Genomic DNA, 20,643 nt, shown 5'->3' on the forward strand with positions numbered 1-20,643 from the left:
TGGCCTTAGGCAAGTTAGCTGACCTCTCTGAGCCCCAGGTAACAACAACAACAACAAAAAACCCCATTGCTGTGGAGTTGGTTCCAACTCATAGCAACCCTATAGGATAGAGGAGAACTGCTCCACAGGGTTTCCAAGGAGTGGCTGGTGGATTCTAACTGCCAACCTTTGGGTTAGTAGCCCTGTCTCTTAACCACTGCACCACCAGGGCTCCCCCAGGTGGCGCTCCACATAAAGAGGTAAAAAAAGGGGATGGTCATAATAAGAGTACCTACCTCATGGGGCTGTTGAGAATTAAAGATGATGTGTGCAGAGCACCAACAAGGCCTGGCACAGAAGAATCCAATAAAGGTCATTACTACCATTATCATCACTTAGCTGCTAGGTACTTGCACAAGGAGTCCTGGTGGTGCAGTGGTTAAGTGCTCACTGCTAACCAAACAGTTGTCAGCTGGAACCCACCCAGAGGCTCTGTGGGAGAAATACCTGGAGGTCTGCTTTCATAAAGATTACAGCCAAGAAAACCCTATGGGGCAGTTCTGCTCTGACACATAGGCTCCCTATGAGTCAAAAACAACTTGGCACCTAACAACACAAAGGCGCTATCACAGGAATGGAAAAAAAAAAAAAAAAAAAGGCTCAACGATAGTTGAAATAGTAGGAGTATATAAAATGATCAGTCTGGGAAGCAATAAACTTTTCTTCTTTCCTTTGGTGGAGTGAGACTTCAGCTGGAGTCTGGGATATACAGAACTCCAAACTGTGCCCTTTGAGCACCCAGGGTCTTTGGAGGGTGAGGATCAAGGGCCTTCCAGATCTCAGGGAGGCAGGTGCTGAGGGCTGGTTTCCACCTATGACAATGTTGAAGGGAAGTGAGTCTTCAGGTGGCAGCTTCCTGTTCAAGCTGAGGAAGACAGGAGCTGCCAATGGCCCGAGAAGCAAAGTTAATTAACTAACTCTCCTGACGTAGTGAACTGTCCTGTGGTCATCCTAGAAGAATTTCCACTTAAAGAAAGGATCCCACTTTCACCTAAAGCACAATTAAAAAGAAAACAGGTAAATTTGGGGAGGAGGGTAAACATTTTCCATCATGGACAAATTAATGCATTTTCAGAGCCAAGCAAGATAATCCACCAGAGAGAAGCAATATAAAAGACCATGTGGTTCAAGAAAGACTGAGAAATGGAGACACAGTGTCTTATGAGTTATCAATTCCAGCATGTCATTTCCCCTGATCTTTTCAACAATGAAGTTGCTTTCTACCTGAAAACAAAGATCCCTGCACTCTTTCACCGAATATTTACTGAGTGTCTAGTATGTGCCAGGTACTGTGTTCCAGCTGGTGAGATTGTCCTAAATAAAACACATGGTCCCTGGCCTTGTGGAACTTCTGTGGGGAGGTGGGGGGAGATGGGGGAGGGACGAACAGGCAGATATTAAAGAGATGGTTGCAGATGGTGGGAAGCTCTGAGGACACAAGAAGGTAACTGTAGTCAACAAAGGCCTCCCTGAGGAGTTAACGTGTGAGCTGAGCCCAGGATGAGGAGGAAGGAGCCACAGAGGGATCTAGGGAAAGAACATTTCAGGCAGAGGGACAGCAAGGGAAAGGCCCCTGAGGCAGGAGCAAGTGTGGACTCAAAAGCCACCACAAGTTGAAGTTTGAGGTGTGTAATCAAGTAGAAGAGTGAAGGGGAAGATGAAAATTGGTGAGAATGAGGTGAGATTTTAGGATAAGGAGAAAACCACAAGGGCTTGCTGAGCCAGACCCCAGCATCTGCTCACTTCCCCTTATATTGTCTCTGCTTGTCAGTTTCTTTCCTTGACTTCTAAATCTCCATAAAAGAAATATTTATATAAATAGTCATGCGAAGTCCAAGTTATGGTCCTACAAAGGCTAAGGCCAGGGGTCTGGCCAAGATTGTTTCTAACTCAAATTTGCAAAACCCAAGCAGTTCAATTTATGAACAGGGCCTTGGAGACCAGGACTACATTCTGGGCACCCTCCCTGATGTCCCCGCCACTGCCCCCAGGTTAACTGTTGGCAGTGAGAGGTGTTGTGGTTGGGGTGATGGTGACAAGCATGTGCTCTGGAGATAGAACCTGGGTCTGGGTCCCAGCTGTTCCATTTCCTGTGTGATCAGGGTGCAAGCCTCAGTGTGCCTCTCCAGGCCTGTTTCCTCATCTAAAAAATGAGGATGTGGTGTCCGGCTACCAGCACCAACTGCTCTGGTGGATCACAATAGAGGGGGAGAAAAATGTAGCAACCCTATGGGGCAGTTCTATTCTGTCTTATAGGGTCGCTCTGAGTCAGATGGGTTTGGTTTTTATTTTTGGCATAAAATTATCTTCAATTGCTAAATCATCAGTTAAGCACCAGATAAAGTTGACTTCTATATGCAAATAGGAATTTTTAAAAATACGAAAATCACTTTTGCCAAAATATTTGGTGTCCTATCCTTTACTTTTTCCTTTGTATACGTAGTTGCAATCACTAAATTGGATACTCCTAAGATGTGACATAAATAACTGAAGGACAACTTAGCAGATTTCTTGAAGGAAAACAGTCATATTATACAGGTTTGCAAAAATTCCAGAGAACTACTCTGGTCCCCTGAAACAAGACTTACTTTTTCCTAAAATGTGCAGTCTGTTAGCAGGGTACAAATGCAGTGTATTTTTTTTTTTTTTTACATTGATGATCTCTAATAAAATTTTACAGACATGAAATACATTTATTTTAAAAGGAAACTTGATGTCACTACTATATATGGAAAACCAGATTCACTTGCCATAAATAGAAAGTAACTATAAAAACAAAGATAATGACAGCAAGAGACAGGATTCCTGCTGGAGATGATTTTAAAAAAGACTCAAGTATGAATAACCTCACTATTCACTGTTATTTGATGAGTCAGGTGGGAGGGGTCTCTGTGTTAATTTCTGAGCCCGCCACAACAAATTACCACAAACTTTAGCCATTAGAGAAATGCAAATCAAAACTACGAGATTCCATCTCACTCCAATAAGGCTGGCATTAATCCAAAAAACACAATAAACGTTGGAGAGGTTGTTCAGAGACTGGAACACTTAAACGCTGCTGGTGGGAATGTAAAATAGTACCACCACTTTGGAAATCGATCTGGAGCTTCTTTAAAAAGCTAGATCCAGCAATCCCACTCCTTGGAATATATCATAGAGAAATAAGAGCTTTTACACAAACAGATGTATACATACCTATGTTCATTGCAACACTGTTTACAATAGCAAAAAGATGGAAGCAACCAAGGTGCCCATCAACAGATGAATGGATAAATTACGGTATATTCACACAATGTAATACGACACATCGATAAAGGCCAGTGATGAATCTGTGAAACATTTCATAACATGGAGGAATCTGAAGGCATTGTGCTGAGTGAAATTCGTTGCAAAAGGACAAATATTGTGTAAGGCCACTATTATAAGAACTTGAGAAATAGTTTAAACAGAGAAGAAAATATTCTTTGAGGGGGGAGGGAGGGAGGGTGGGAGAGGGGTACTCACTGATTAGATAGTAGATAAGAACTACTTTAGGTGAAGGGAAAGACAACACACAATACAGGTGAGGTCAGCACAACTGGACTAAACCAAAATCAAAGAAGTTTCCTGAATAAACTGAATGCTTTGAAGACCAGCATAGTAGGGGCGGGGGTTTGGGGACCATGGTTTCAGGGGACATCTAAGTCAATTGGCATAATAAAATCTATTAAGAAAACATTCTGCATCCCACTTTGGAGAGTGGCGTCTGGGGTCTTGAATGCTAGCAAGTGGCCATCTAAGGTGCATCAATTGGTCTCAACCCACCTGGAGCAAAGGAGAATGAAGAACACAAAGGACACAAGGTAACTACGAGCCCCAGAGACAGAAAGGGCCACTTAAACTAGAGACTACATCAGCCTGAGACCAGAAGAACTAGATGGTGCCCGGCTACAGCCGAGGACTGCCCTGACAGGGAACACAACAGAGAACCCCTGAGGGAGCTGGAGAGCAGTGGAATGCAGACCCCAAATTCTCATAAAAAGATCAGACTTAATGGTCTGACTGAGACTAAAAGGACCCTGGTGGTCATGGTGCCCAGACCTTCTGTTGGCCCAGTACAGGAACCATTCCCAAAGCCAACTCTTCAGACAGGGATTGGACTGGACAATGGAATGGAGATGGATGCTGGTGAGGACTGAGCTTCTTGGATCAGGTGGACACTTGAGACTATGTTGGCATCTCCTGCCTGGAGGGGAAATGAGAAGAGGGGATTAGAAGCTGGTGAAACAGACACGAAAAGAGAGAGGGGAGGGAGGGAGCGGGTTGTCTCAGGGGGAGAGCAATTGGGAGTATGTAGCAAGGTGTATGTAAGTTTTCGTGTGAGAGACTGACTTGATTTGTAAACTTTCACTTAAAACACACACACAAATTTACCACAAACTGGGTAGCTAAAACAACAGAAATGTATTTGTATTCTGTTAAGTTCTGGAGGCCGAAAGTCTGAAAATCAAGGTGCTGGCAGGGCAGTGTTCTCTCTGAAGGCTCTAAGGAAGAATCCTGTTCCATGCCTCTACTCTAGCGTCTGATGGTCACTAGTAATAATGCAGCGTAATTTTGAAATTACCTTTCAAAATGCTTAGATACTTGGCATCTTAAACAAGGCTTCCTCAACCCCAGTATGCCTTCTTTCATAAAACGAGATCTTTCAAATGGGTAAGTGGAAGTGGGAGCCCTGGTGACGCAGTGGTTAAAAGTTCGGCTGCTAACCAAAAGGTCGGCAGTTCAGATCTACCAGCCGCTCCTCGGAAACTGTGTGGGGGCAGTTCTACTCTGTCCTATAGGGTCGCTAGGAGTCAGATTTGACTTGAAGGCAACAGGTTTGGTTTTTTGGTAAGTGGAAGTGAGTTTTTTCTTTTTTAAACAGAAAAAGGCCAAAGAAAGCTGAAAGGATCTGCCACTTTTGGGTCCTATAACACCATCCCACACGAACCTTGTTAAGACTTGGAGAAAGGAAGTCATTTTAGTTTGGGGTTTCTTAACCTTGGCACTATTGACACATTGGGCTAGAGAAGCCTTACTTGTAGGAGCCTGTCCTGTGCACTGTAGGATTACCAACATCCCTGGCCTCTACTCACTGGATGCCAGTAGCACCCCCCATTCCCCAGGCTATTGACAACCAAAAATGTCTCCAGACATTACCAAGTGTCTTCTGTGGGCAGAACTGCCCTTAGTTGAAGATCACTGCTCTAATTAAAAGCCAGGCACTATCTGCTCTGAAGAGATAAAGACTCTTCAGAAACTTCCCCCCCTCCCCCGCCAAAGAAAGGGCTTTCTCTTTCATACTTCACTGGCGCCATCTACCACAGAGACTAGAGGTTTTACTGCACAGCGAATTAACAAAGATGACCATATATTGGTCATATTTAACACTGGAACATTTTAAGTACAGTTAATATTTAAAACTTAAAAAAAAATGCAGAATGGATTCTGAATTCATGGGCAGTAAATCCACACCTAGATTTTACTGTCTCCAGAGATGAACGCCCTGAATGAACCCTGGAATTCGCCACCTACTCACTCAGTGCCCCATACGCTAACCTGCGAGTCCTCTTCCGGTATCTCAGGACTGCACACTTGCCCTCCATGTCAGCGTGAGACTTCTGTTCTCGCCAGGAACTAACCCACTGATCAATTAATGAGTTACAAAGTGGATTTCAGAGATAAGTAAGAATCTTCTCATGACTGGATTTTTTTCATGAGCAAAAACATACTCAAAAAAATTAAGACCCACAGTTAATGTTCTCTCCTTGATAGTCGTTTTCCGTTTGCCCATGTGTGCCTAGTAGAGCTGATGCATAGGGTTTTCAAGCTGTGACCTTTCAGGAGCAGATTGCTAGGCCTGTCTTCCAAGGTGCCCCTGGGTGGGTTAGAACAGCCGACCTTTCATCTAGTAGTCAACTGCACAGCTGTTTGCTCCACCCAGGAACTCCTAATAGTCTCCCCTTAATTACGTATGTTAAATACGAAGTCTGATTTTACCACCAATCAAGCTTATACCTATCGTAAGAAGAAACTAACCCAAAACCATGACTTGATAGATGTTTTAATTATTACATCCAAAACAACTTTACTTTTTAAAACTTTATTGATTTACCACCTGATTAAAGCATGGGATATTTTAACAGTATTATACATGGTATTTTTCCATAGAAAACTTTACAGAGCATTTCATATTATATAAGTCTGCTTATTCTTTCAAAAATGTATACATCCATTGGGCAAGGAGTGCTTTTCATTAAGTCACCAATATTAAATGCACGTCATCATTGTGTACAGATTAAATCAAAGGGGCTGGTAACTAACTTTTAGGCATTTTAAGGAGGAAAAACATGTATTTTGCACATAAATATCTGATGTAAATATGCAGATACAATTTTTAAAAAATTAGAACACTGAGAAAAACTACACCTTTGATGAGTGTCTGTGATTTTTTTTTTTTCAGAGCAAGGAATTCCAGATATATTCATTCTTCAAAATATTCAGCTTTGGCTTATTGTTTTTCCCAACTTCAAAGCTGCTGATAACAAAGCTCCAAGGATTTCCTATAAGCTCAAGCCATGTTTAACACGAACATTAAAACAGAATTCAGAAAATAAAGTACTAGGGATCCAGCTTCTGTTTAAATCAATATCTGCTTGCATCGTAACAACAAACATTCGAATGAGATGGTAATACTTGCATTTGTCAGCAGGTTCCTTTATTAACTATGACTACGGGATGTGCAGCCATGATCACAAAACAACAAAAAAAAGTTTAGCTTTTTTGTATGTTTGTTTTGTACAAAAGTCACCTGTCAAAGGATAACGTTCTGTTCCCAGATATTACTATACAATTTCTGTAATGTATGTTCTTTGGTTGTATACAAGGAGCAGCAGGGAAAAGGTATATTTGTCTCTAAAGATGCAGATTAGAAAGAAAATACACCATCCACCATTTGTTGTTAAGATGCCAAAGCTGGTGATTTCCCTAATGGACAATGAAGAAAAACGAAATCGTTCAAAGCAGCAGTATTGTAACAAAAACTTCTCTGGGGACTCTGCACATAATCAACACTTAAAGCATTCTGAGAAAGAAATAAGGCCTTGAAAAAAGCTTCACACTCCTCCATAACTTTGTGAAATAAACAGCGCCTGGCCCAGTGCCCTGGAGTCGCACACACCCTCTTCACTAGTGTTTGAGTGGCACAAGCCATGTGTACCACAAGAAAGAATAGATTTATTCACAAAAAGGAATTTCGGCTGAATGGCTTATCACTGGAGGTAAGGGGTTTCCTCTGTCCGTTACTGTCTACCAAAAAGAAAAATTACCCAAAATGGTTTTACATCCAGTTTTTAAAAGGTCCACTGCTGGTACACGTCAAATTCAGAAAAATGAAACATTCAAAAGACAAAGTTAAAAAGAAATCTAAGCCTGAATGTTTCAACAATAAAATGCTCTTCCACAATCTAGAGGAGGCAAAAATTAAAGAGAAGGCAGGAATACACTGGAAAAGTCTTAGAGTTACAATCGATGAGGAAGTGCCACGTGAGAACCTTGGAAGGAAACAAAAATACCACCAATCCAGGGATGTAGCTCTACTGTACGGAGGACATACATATGAATGAACATACGTGTTCCATTTATACTTTTAGTAAAAATATTGGTTATCACTGAGGTTGTGACGAACTACAGTACCAGGGAGTGAGCCTTAGAAAGTGGGTTTCACGCTGCAGTGTAAAGATGTAACAGATTCCAGGAAAGTCGGTCACGGTCAAATGTGCTAATATTTTCCATTCACAGTCAAATATTCTCCCATAGTCCCTTCCTGTTAAATTATATAGCTCCTCTTTGCTAATGTAAGTAATATAAAAACCTAAACTTGGTCTTTTTTTCTTTGGTAGAGAAATTAAAACACTTTTTGGGAAAGAAGAACAGAGACAGAGTATGGCTGGACAAAACCAAAAAATTCTCAAGGCTGTTAAAAACAAAAACAAAAAAAACTTAAAAAATCAGTCTCTTAATAAGCACCAGAAATCCTTCTCTATAAAGACAAAATACCCCGTTTTACAGATAGGTTCCCAAACTAGTAACTTCTAAGGCACCAGAGTTGACATCAACACCACCCAATTTACAGAACTAAAGGGTGTAGTAGAAGTGTGAACGTTTGAGTAACTGTGTAACACTTTCTAACGCTCACTGCTGCTCCAGGAGAGCAGTGCACGAGAGGGCAGAGAATGAACGTGTGGGTTTTTTTCGCTGACTCAGAATAAATTAAGCTTCCACGTATGCTGTCTGCAGGTTCCGGGCTATATATGTGTAAGCCCACTTTTACAAAAGCTGCTTCAGAATTCACTTCTACTGCAGTTGAGAGTATTGCACCATCATTAACATATTAAGGACCCCAGAATCTAACCGTCCCAAAAATTCAGCTCCCAGGCTCAAATTAACGGAAGTGTTGGGCGCATGCCACCTCCTGCCGTCACTGCGTCAGCTGTGCTGGCCCCGTGACAGCACAGGCTCGTTCTGGTTCAACCCAGGCTCCTTGGCTGGGGGGGTCCACGGGAGCATCCCTTTGCACAGTCACCGTCCCTCTCTCGAGGGCCCTTTAGTGGGGGCTGTGCAAAGCAGTGATACAATCAGTACACTCACTATTCTGAGTTAAAAATAAAAAGGTTTTACTCAAATATAAATTAACTCTGGTTAAATTACTACATTTTCATTACTATGTCATATATTAGATTTCAGTGTGTGAGATGGACAATGTATTCTGAAATTTTAATTTAATACCCATCCACATATACTTACTTCAAAGGAGACCAATCATCTTCCTTAAATTGTTTACTTTTTTCCTACAGATTTTTCTCCCCAACTTACTAAAACAGGGAGAGCCTGGAGGCACTATATTTTTTTTTTTTTAAATCCTGCAAGCTCTTAATTCTAACTTAATTACTAAACTCTGTCTTCAATCAAATCTTCGAGAATAACATTTTAAAATACTTTAGAAACAACTCAGACATTAAAAAACAAAAAACAACCCTTCTTTTCCCGAACTTTCCCCAAACTGATCTAACTATAGCTGACTTACAACTTGACAAAAACACTCAAACTTCTCTAACACACCCAAACAACAAAAAACCCAGCATATTTTCGGTGGCAGTGAGCCATTATAAGAAATTTTATTAAAGTACTCTCTAATAATCACGAACCTATACAGCTATGTTCAGTATTTTCAAGGAGAGCAACTTCCTCTGACAGAACGTTTACAACCAATCATGGGACTTGGCTAGAAGACGACGGCATCTGTGGTGACAGATTCGACAGACGATTCAATCAGCAAAATGGAATGACGGAGATGAAACAGACTCCCCACCTCCTGTGTTAACTGCGCAGACAACAATTTGATGAGATAACCATCATGCTTCTAGTCAGGGACTCTGATGGGGCCAGCGTAGAGGCCATCCTCACCCAGGCCATTCTGAGATCCAAGATGCTGAACTCTTTGTTTCTATAACCTGACCCTTCATAAGATGTGTCAGTCAGAGGAGGCATTAGGAACGTTCTGTAGAGCTGCAGCTGTGGTCCCGGAGGGGCCAGTGCTACCACACTGGTGACAGGGTCCCTGGGACACACTGTGATGGCTCTTCTGGAATCCATATCTTATATACAACACCTATCCGTAAGAAGAACTTCCGCAGAACTGCTCGGAGCTCAGGAATCAAGTCAAACTGCATAATTTCACACAAGTAGGGATAGTACATCGACGCATGTGCTTTAAACTTGAGGTGGGAGAGAAGCGGAAACATAAAATTAGACGTGGTGCCATTTTCTTTTTGCACCAGATTTTTAAAACTATTCCTTTCACCCCGAAACTTCTTGCAATATTGGTGCTTTTTCTTGCTATTAGAGAGTTGGTGCCAAAACACTTGCAAATTAACGATATTTAACTACAAATTATTTGGGGATAGCCTTGCCACCCAAAGTCAAGTCCTCAGGCCTAAACCAGTTTTTCACAACCTCAACCCCTCTAGTCACTTCAAAAAACCAACCCCCAAAACAGAAAAAAAGGCAATCCAAATCTTATATCCTAGTGGAGGCATCAGGAAGTTTACTTGTTTATACCTTTTCATCATTTATTTTGAGGGTTTTTGTTAGGAGTAGCAACAGGAGACTTGTCCAGGCCTCTCGATGGCTTTCAGAGTTCACCGTGATGAAGTATGCAAGAGCTTCACTGCACACACTAGAAGTACGGGGGGAGGAAGACGCAGCAAACAGCAATTAACATCTCACGTTTAGTGCAGAACTTTTATTCTTGCAGTGGGTGTTGACTGAGCACCCACTCCAGCTGCGCCATCTTGAGCAAATGCTGAGCACCTCACTTTCCTCAGCTCTACAATGGGGATAAATAACTGTACCTAACTCAAGGTGTTGTTTTGAGGATTAAATAAGTTTGTTAAGTTTTGGCTCAGGCCTGGCACACAGTGAGGGCTCAATCAATATTTGCAGAATTCATCTTCTTCAGCTCATGGGAAAAGCAGGCAACTCAAATGCATGATTTAATTACACACTGCCTCCCTCTTTTCACCACCACATACAATTGCTATTTTTAAAAACATGTTATGCTAAAAACTTAACCCTTATGTATCTCCTTTAGGGAAACTTTATGACACTATGTAGGTAATTCTCTTTTGGGCTTGGTTTAAGTTGAGATGAGCCAGTGGAGTCCCATTCATTTACTTATTGATTTTTTTCAGTTTATAACTTCTTATATATTCTCATTGTAAGGCAACTGCAAAGTACATAAAATTATAAATGAGAGACAGAGTACCCATAATTTCATCATCCTAAGGGGCGCATGATGACACTTTGGCATATTTCTTTCTAGTTTTTTAGCTATGATTTTTTAAAAATATTGTTGAAAATCACAAGTATATATAATTTTACATCCTGAATTTTTGTCTTATTGTCTGATGAGCATATTCCCATATCAAAGGAAAAAAAAAATCTTAATTTTCAATGGTTACATAAGACTCCATCATACACAAGTTAGCTGTCCATTTTTAATTTTTTCTCTTTCTAAGTCAGCCTGCAATGAAATATTCTGTGTGGGAATTTGGGTTCCTATTTCTAAAATATTTTCTTAAATAGATTCCGAACAGTGGAATTACTGAGTCAAAGAGAATGAATATTTTAAGCTCCTGAATATATAATGTCACCTGCTTTCCAGCAGGATCATGTCAACATGCACTTCCACCAGCAGTGCAGGAAAGTCTGTGTCTCTACAGCTGCCAGCACTGCAGGTGACTGCTTTTAAATCTCAGAGGAAAAGGGAGCACAGACATCAGCAATCTAGCTCAGCCACCCAGGAGCTGGGTGGCAAAGATATACGCTTCTGACTGAGGCTGTCTCGATGACATTCCACTGCCTCCCCATAATGGAAGTTGGTGCATTCCAGTATCCATATGATTCTAATATATTCATCTTGGAAAAAAGGAATGATGGGGTGCTAGAGCTGACTGGGCTCTAGAGTCCCAGGAGGGGAAGTGACTGGCTCCAGTCCTGTGAGGACTCTGAGCTCAGAATGCTTCTCACTGCTCATGTTTCTGTGCCTTAAAGAGGACTTATGACAGAAACAAAGGAAGCCTGATGCTCCAAACAGAAAGTAAAAAGAAAACAGCTTGTGAGGGTGTCAGTGTAGCTGTTCTTCTCTTACTTTTCCATCCACAGTATCGTGGTGATGCATTTTGTATATCACGAACAAAAAATTTAATTGGAAACCAATCTTCTTACGTTAAAAGTCGCTGCTGTATTTCTTCCCAGGAATCCCTGCGGTTCTCATCGACATACATTCGAAACAGGATCCTCAAACAGCAGGCCAGGCTGCTGGTTTCTTGTTTTAGAAGGTTGGGCTTAGACTTGCCCTTAAAACCTAGAGATCAGATACTCACATAAGTAGTGCACATCTCCAGGATAATGTGGAGGAATCATGTGGGAACCTAATATAGTCACTTTAGGAAACAATGAAACATCTCCTATACTTAATACAGCTCAATTACCCGAAATAGAATGCTTTGTGTGCCAGGTGACGCCATTAGCTTCATCTTCTCAAGTGTAATAGCTCTTAAGGATTCTAGCATGTTTCTAAACTGCAAGATGTTTTTTCACAAAGTACACAATAAAGTATAAGAATACACTTTCTTCAACAAAGCAGTACCAATCTGCCAGAGATGTGCAAACCACTCTTACAATCTCTTTTTATAGCAAAACATTGTTAAAGGCAAAGACATAAAACATCTAGATATTTTAAAGCCTTGGAGGAAAATTACTTTTTTTAAAGTTGTGGGTTAAAATAGGAACTTGGGCAGAAAATGAAAGTAATGGTAACAATACAAAAACATTAATAAAGCACTTTTATGCAAAGTTCAAAATACTGAGAAGTCCCCCCCCCCGCTGCTACATGTGCATGTATAGACATACACTTGCACACAGCACACACACACAGCACACTCAGCACTCACATAACACAGCACACGGCACTCACACACAGCACACTCATAGCACACACAAAGCACACGTGGCACACAGCACTCACACAGCACACTCGCACAGCACTCACACAACACACACAGCACTCACAGCACACACACACAACACACTCAGCACGCTCACACACAGCACTCACAGCACACTCAGCACGCTCACACAGCACACTCAGCATGCTCACACACAGCACTCACACAGCACACAGAGCACACCACACACAGCACTCACACAGTATGCCCAGCACACAGCACACTCACAGCATGCTCACACAAGTGCACACACACAGCACACAGCACTCACACACGGCACACAGCACAGCACACACAGCACTTACCCAGTACACACAGCACACTCACAGCACACACAGCACTTACCCAGTACTCACAGCACACTCAACACTTACCCAGTACACACAGCACACTCACAGCACACAGCACACACAGCACTTACCCAGTACACACAGCATTTCACCCAGAACACAGTACACTCATACACAGCACATTCACAGCACACACACAGCACACAGAGCACTCACACAGCACACTCACAGCACACACAGCACTCACTCAGCACACTCACAGCACACACACTGCACTCACACACAGCACACACACACAGAGGAGAAGCATAATTTCAAGGCTGGAGACCAAGGAGCTGTAAATTGTTCTTAGGTGTTTGTGACACACAGCAGTATCCCTGCTGCTAATCAGCAACCACTGCCAGGGCCATGGAGCCTTGCTATTACTTTAGAGCCTTGGAAAGCCTGTGAGCGATTCTGGTGGCTTTGTGGTGTTATGCCACATTTATCACTGTAGTAATTTTAAATATTTTTTTACAGCTGATAGCAATGTCACCTGTGTCCCAAAATCTATACTGTTGAAATGAAGTTAGAATTCATTTTAAAAAAGCTGCTGAGGGGGCCACACTTTAAAACAGAAAGATAAATAAAATAAGCTAAAACAGTATTTAAAGCAAAGTTACCTTACAGTGACTGTGGATACATGCGCTCTAAGAACGTGACCCCTCTCCTTTACTCTTAGGCCTCTGGAATATACCTCTTGAGTTACTTGAATTTTGAATTATAAGAGGTGTTGAGGAATCAGAAAAACCCAACCTCCCTATTTAAGAAATACACCTTTTCTAGCGAGCCTTACAGATCCAAAGTCTCATGTACTTCCAAAGAATATAAATATGACATGTAGCTTACCTGGAACATAAAAACCATGTGCAGCACAGAAATAGTAGCATTCCATAAAAAACAACTATTTGAAATACTGGACTCACCACCAGGGTTTACGCATTTATTTTGGGAGGTGGGAAAGAGAGAGAAGAAAGGTGGCACTGTGGAATCCCTAAAAGCCTCAGGAAATGTCTGAATATTTTCAGTTCTTCCTAGCCCACCATATGTTTTACATTACATTTAACTACACTATTTTAATTTAATGTGAAATGTCTTGACTTACTAGATCAGTTCAAGTCTCCAACATTCGATTTGTTGTTTCATCAAATACTGTGAGTCTACCAGTTGCCAGGCAGTGGTTCTGGTGCTGGGATAAAACCTAGCAAGCATTCCCCTTCCTTCCCTCTCAAGTAGGAAAATATTTAGTAAATGACTCCAGCTATTGTTTAAAATATCAGGAATTTCCCAAAGATTCTAATATTTTAGGACGGTGGGCAGCGTGGCCACTTGTCCTATCTGCTGGGGTGGCCTTACCTGCTCGCCACAGGACGGTCCGCTGCTCGTAATTGGAGTTGAAGGCCTTTGAGAACGAATGGGACTCCTGCAAACAGTCCAGCAGCTTGAAGAGGTGCTGCGACGACATGTACTTGTACATGCCCTGGTCCTCTGTCTCTATGTGGATCTCTGCATCCAGCGTATCTTGCTAGGAGGGAGGCGGGGAGAGCTAACTGAACACAGTGGAGTGGCTTTGGAACACCGGCAGGAAAGCTTTCCTGTGATATCAGATGAAGTCAGTTCTGACTCCCCAAAAGTCACCCTCTGTATATGCTACACTTCATCCCTCAACACCCTAAACTGTCCTCCATTCAGACTTGGCTCACTGGCTGGTGAAAGAATGTCACGAGCTCATGTATCAGGAAGACTGCTGGCTAAGGATCCAGTGTCGTCAGGGAGGCCTTCGTGGAATGAATAGGAATGTGTGTTTCCACAATTATCTGACTATAGGATTGCACTGTCCTCTTTATTTCATAAACAAAACTGGAAAATAAGAAAATTAACATGCTAAACGATATATATATACGTAGAAATTGTTAAATAGGTACCTAATTTGCTGTGTAAACTTCCACCAAAAATACAATATTAAAAAAAAAAGAAAATCAAGGTGCAATATATGTAATAAAAAGTCTCACACATATTGACTGAAAGATAGAAAACATTAGGCCAAGCCCAAGTGGCGTCTATAGCCTCCATCAGGTGATTGATGAACCCTTGATTCTGGCTTCTCTGGAAAAGTTATAAGACTGACGACTTGACCCCTGGATGGTGGCCCTCCGCTGCAGCCACTTTGGCGGGAGCCCTCCACTTTACCACAGTCCCCACCTGTCTGCCTCATCCACTCACAGGGCCTGCTAGCCGCTGAAGCATTTGAGTTTGCAGCCCAGGGTGTAAAGTTACTATCCAACTTTTGCACACTCAATTCTCCATATTTTCAAGAATACCTTACATATAAAAGGTTGCATATACAAAATGAACAAAAAAGTAAGCTTTCTGAATGAAAAACTGGGATCCTTATTCACATTATTTTCCTTCATTTATGGTTAAATTATAGACCAATTAGAGGAAATAGTCCTTCTGATTAATAACACTCATTTCAAAGCATCAAGGTGGCCTCTGAGCAGTGGTATGCCTAGAAACAGCTCTGGGGTAGGGGGGAAACCCTATTGTATAGTGTCTCTCATTTTCTGTGGTGTAAGTATTTCCCCTGTGGCTGGTTTCAAGCTATTGATATGACATCGCTGAATGCAGAGCTGGGAAAAGCCGAACACCATCAGCTTTTGCCAGCCAGTACAAGCGTATCACTGCCTCCAAGTCACCTCCCTGCAGACGAGGAGGTCCTTCTGAGGCCTGCTGTCATTACCTGGGCAGCAACCATGTGCTCTGCATCCTCCTTTTTGCTCGTTGCAGGGTAGAACACAATGTTGTCAATGGCCTGTATCAATTCCAACTGGACCACACACTTGATGAGGAGGCTGGCAAACAGTTTCTGATCTATATTAGATAATAAGGATTAACCCTAATATGATTTAGCCAATAACCAAAACCAAACCAAACCCAGTGCTGTCGAGTTGATTCCGACTTACAACGACTCTGTAGGACAGAGTAGACCTGCCCCATAGAGTTTCCAAGGAATGCCTGGTGGATTCGAACTGCCGACCCTTTGGTTAAAAGCCATAGCTCTTAACCACTACACCACCAGGGTTTCCGATTCAGCCAATAGTGAATAAATATTCACTGAGTTCCTACTATGTGCCAGGCACGATTCATGACGCTGTGACACAGCAAAGAATAAAAGGGACAAAAATCCCTGTTCCCACAGAGTAGACAGAGAATAAACAAGACGTTTAAGTATGAGATAAAGCTTGTCAGATGATGATGACATAGATAAGGAAGGAGGACAGGAAGTGCGAGGGTGAGGGTACGAGTTTAAATAAGCTGCTCAGAAAGAGCTTTGTGAAAACATGACTATTTGAGAAAGACCTAAAGAAGGTGAGCGAATGAGCTATGCAGGGCAGGAAGTTTCTCTGCCACTCAGTGGGCCTCCCCTACAGGCCACCTCTGGCTTTTGCCCCAGCAGCAAGAGGCTGTGTGTTCCTGTGGCAGCCCACCTCTCCTCAGCAGTCTGAAGCTGAGCCTCGGGAGCATAGGGTGGCTCTTCTAAGTTCCTAGTCCCTGGATCACACTCTCTCCGCCCTACTGGAGGTAGATGCTTTTTGCATTTTCCACTTCTACATCCGTTACAGTAGCCCTGGTGGCACAGTGGTTAAGAGCAATGGGTGCTAACCAAAAGGCTGGAAGTTTGAATCACCAGCCGCTCCTTGGAAACTCTATGCAGCACTTCTATTCTGTCCTATAGAGTTGCTATGAATCAAAATTGACTCAACAGCAACAGGTTTGGTTTTGGTTTTTATATCCATTAAGAGTCCTCTCTTACCCTTTCGGTAGTTCGCTACCTTTGACTAGTTAACAATTCTTCATTGAATTCTTCCTGTTCAAATTTTTGGCATGGCTTCTGCCAACTGATGAGACTCTGACAGTGCCTCATCTGTCTCTGTATCCTCAATCCCTGGGCTCAGGGGAGGCCCGTGTCAGGCACTTCGTAAGGGATGACTGACTTGCCTCTAGCAAGGGCGAGTCCTTTTCCAGCTTCTTGTTACAGAATCGGAATGTGTAAAACATTCAATAAAACTTTTAGTGATGGAAGACAAGGAGGTGGAGTTATCGTCACGTTTCTGAAAGTGCTTGTGAAATTATACATACATACAGAAATTCTCCAAGCAGTATTAGTCTTAATTAAAAAACAAAAAAATACAGTGGAGTTACAAGAGACGTATACTTAACTCACGCCAATCCATTATACCATCTTAAAAGAAAGAGAGAGAGAAATACAAATGGCATAGGAGATTCTGCCTGCCAACTGGCTTACTGAACGTATACCCACCAGGGCAGCTGAGGTAGGGGGCTAGAAGGAACACATCCACTGTTGCCTGGGGGAACCAGGGGTCTCAAGTTCCAGGTACCTCTTGGGGTGCAGACACCCTGCTGCACTGAGAGACATTCTATTTTTAAAGAAATGTATACTGCTCCCCGCACACACCAATCACTTTGTCTGGAGTTGATGGAAGAAACTGAGACCGTACCACCACTGGACACGGTGGAGAAAACTGGGCGTGCTGCAGTTACTGAGACCCCGCGGGGTCTACTACACAGTGCTTTTTTAATGGATTTCAAGGGTGATTATTTTTTATTCCTTCGAAAGATAATGGCTTTTGTCTAATGTGCTGCTTCAGAAGTTAACTTCAATGTCGGCACTTACAGCCTGGTGTGGTGAGGAGGGGGTGGGACCTCAATGAAGACAAACAGTGGGGCGCACAACTTTAAAAAGAGCAAAATAATAACACGTAAAAGTTCCAACTCCTCAGTCAGCCAAGGATGCGTGTGAATCCCAGCTGGCACACGTCGCCTGTCTAAGCCTCCGGTCACACAAATGTAAAACAGAACGTCCTTCAAAGGGCTGTTGTAAAGGCTCAACAAATGAGACCACGCACATGAAGCACGGAGTGCCTGCACACAGCAGAAGTATTCCACCATCTGTATGAAAATGAGGGGAGGAAAATTCACACAGACGTATATACGTGTGTTTGCTTGCACATGGATGATGTGTCTCCGGAAAGGCAGGCAGCACTGGCTGCCACAGGCAGGGGTCTGGCAGACCAAGGCATGGGGGTGGGAGGGGAGGCTTATCACATGTACCCTTCTGTACCTTCTGATTATCTGAGTCATGTAAACGTGTGACCTATTTTAAATCAATGAAAACATTAAAAAATCTGTGGTCTTACTTGCATATGGTCTACCCTTCCAGCTGTCGTCAGTCGGGTTAGAGAGCTGGCTCTGGCCCCTCTCTGATGCATTCTTATCTACGCTGCTTAAAGACTGGCGGTCCAGATCCACATCCTGAAAACAAACCAGAGAGGAACACACGGTTCACTTCTCTTCATCCAAAAGCAGTGCTGGCCAGAGGTGTGCCTGTTTCAGCACTGCCAGGCCAGCTAGATTTACGGGCCGTGCCCAAAGTAAAATTTCTACTGCATGTACTTCTCCAAGGCTGCAGAGGAGAGATTAAGAAGTTCAATTATGTCTCCTCTCATTAAAGCTTCACATTTTCCTATTCCAATTTAGAAGGCATTTCTCTACATGCTGTGATTTAACGTGAGTATAACAAATTTTTAATGAGCTCGAGTTCAAAAATAAATCAGTGTGGTGGCTACTGATTTCAAGTTGACAGTGGAAGACAGAGTCAAGGAGCAGAAAATGTTTAAATAATGTGCTTCGTTTCTGTATCTCAAATTCCTCTTACAAGGTTAATGAACTGGTGGTAGTTATTTGAGAACAGAAGTCAATAATCCAAACTCCTCTGTAAACCACAGTATTTTAAAATGAGATTTGAATTAGAACTTCTGAATGTGGCCTCATCTAAAAAACAACTTTCACTGATGGAGAGTAAAACTCTGTTTGGGAAAGCAACAAATCAAACAGTGTAACTTATAATAGTGAAACGCTGGAAATGACCTGAGACTCCAACAAGGGAGATTGGTTAAATAAATTGTAACAATGTACAGCCACTGAAAAGGCTGTTCTCAAAAAATATTTAAGAATATGGAAAAATACAATGTTAAGTAATACGACATGTCCCAAATGATCCCTTGTTTCAATTAAGTATGGTGTATGTGGGCATAGCCACACAAAGAAAAAAACTAGAAATGTAAACTCTGGTTTTTATTGGGTGAGGTGACTCATTTTCTTAATAGTTTTCTGTACATTCTAAAAAAAATTTTTTTTAAATGAACATACATTGTTTTTAGCTCTTCTGACTTTTTTTTACTCACATCCCATCAAAGAAGCACAGACTGTTCGGGCTGACTGATCTTTTACTAAGATATAAGATCACAGAAAAGACAAAAAAAAAAAAAAAATCCTACCAAATGTTTTTCTGATGAATCTTCCTCCATGCCTACAGGTCTCCATGTCAGCAAACTTACGGGAATGCAAGAGAAGGGAATGATCAATGTCAAGGGCAACCAGCTTCAAGACAATCACTGAACACAGAATTACACTGCAACAGTCACATTACACTTACATATGTGGGATGGTTGTTTTGAAAATATCCAACATACAATTGCATGTTTCATCCCAGACACCAGGGCTGAATTTCTCTCCATTGGATATTACTAAGTTTTCTAAGCAATTTGTACCTGATCGAGCCAACTGCTCATTATCTGCAAAATAAAACAACATCTATCATTAAACTCCAACTGCTGTTTTGGATTCCAATTAAATCCCTGATCCTTCATATTTTGAGGTGGAGACTACACAAGTGGCAGGTTTGTAGGCTTTTAATTAATTAAGTAATGCTACAGACAGCATTACAATTTTTATAGTTTAAACAGGCTACAGAGAGGTAGGATTATTTGTCATGGTTTTATTGCCAGGGATGAAGAAAGATCAACATTTTGCTGCTTTAACTAAATGGGTTCACATATGAGAAATGCTAAAAGAAGGTAGAAAATATTAGACCAGTGTTTCTAAAAATTTAGTCACTTCAACACTACGTTTCTAATTTTTACCATATTAGTATCAACTCTTTCATCACTTACGTTATTTTATAAAAACTAGGTCGCTTTTTGAAAAACTTAACTAATTTACCCTTGTCCTAAGCCAAAACTATCTATGGGATCCAGGTATGATGTCTTAGTTGGGTATTTTTTTTCCTAACATACACTAAAATAAACACATAACTACCTAAACAAAAAAAGTCCACTCATGAAGCTGTTGATCATGAATCCAAGGGTACATTTCAAAAACATTTTATTATAGAGAATTTCAAACACACACAAAAGTAGAAATAACAGTATAATGTACAAAGGTACATTTTAAACATATAGCATTAACTACATCCCATCTTAAAGAAATGCTTATAAACTGAGTTGGGGGGGTTGCTTTTATGTTCCAGTTTAAACACACACACGCACACACATGTACACTTTCACCAATAAAATTATAGAGTGTACTCCTTGGCATACATCTGTTTTTATACACTGAGAACAATCAGCCTCTCATGAAGGACCTGGACAAGAAAACCAAGCCCACAGGCTTAAAGAGTACCTTGCTTTACACACCACTGCAACTGTGCAAATACATCAGGAAGCAGAACTTCATTCAGAGCTTCGTAAAACTGGGTAAATACATCACAAATAGCATAAAGGGCGTGGTTGCAAGTTGTCGTCATCCACTCAGATTTCTAGAAAAAT

The 20,643-nt window shown here is 41.7% G+C and overlaps 1 protein-coding gene across 4 annotated transcripts in view; it reads right to left on the bottom strand.

Annotated features, from left to right (window-relative positions):
* Positions 1–6,175: 6,175 nt before the first annotated feature.
* The window catches only part of ARFGEF2 (ADP ribosylation factor guanine nucleotide exchange factor 2), an 89,773-nt gene continuing 75,305 nt past the window's right edge, over positions 6,176–20,643 (bottom strand). For all 4 annotated transcript variants that reach the window (XM_049868870.1, XM_049868869.1, XM_049868868.1 and 1 more), the window contains 9 exons: positions 20,498–20,633; positions 19,473–19,611; positions 19,315–19,369; positions 18,175–18,289; positions 15,696–15,826; positions 14,312–14,480; positions 11,845–11,983; positions 10,177–10,294; positions 6,176–9,833 (listed from right to left, as the gene is read on the bottom strand). In XM_049868870.1, coding sequence (XP_049724827.1) covers positions 9,654–9,833; positions 10,177–10,294; positions 11,845–11,983; positions 14,312–14,480; positions 15,696–15,826; positions 18,175–18,289; positions 19,315–19,369; positions 19,473–19,611; positions 20,498–20,633 — 1,182 coding nt within the window. In that variant the 3' untranslated portion in view covers positions 6,176–9,653. The remainder of the gene's footprint in view (positions 9,834–10,176; positions 10,295–11,844; positions 11,984–14,311; positions 14,481–15,695; positions 15,827–18,174; positions 18,290–19,314; positions 19,370–19,472; positions 19,612–20,497; positions 20,634–20,643) is intronic.

Source organism: Elephas maximus, chromosome 25 (assembly GCF_024166365.1).
Source record: "Elephas maximus indicus isolate mEleMax1 chromosome 25, mEleMax1 primary haplotype, whole genome shotgun sequence".
In the NCBI taxonomy this organism is placed as follows: domain Eukaryota; kingdom Metazoa; phylum Chordata; class Mammalia; order Proboscidea; family Elephantidae; genus Elephas; species Elephas maximus.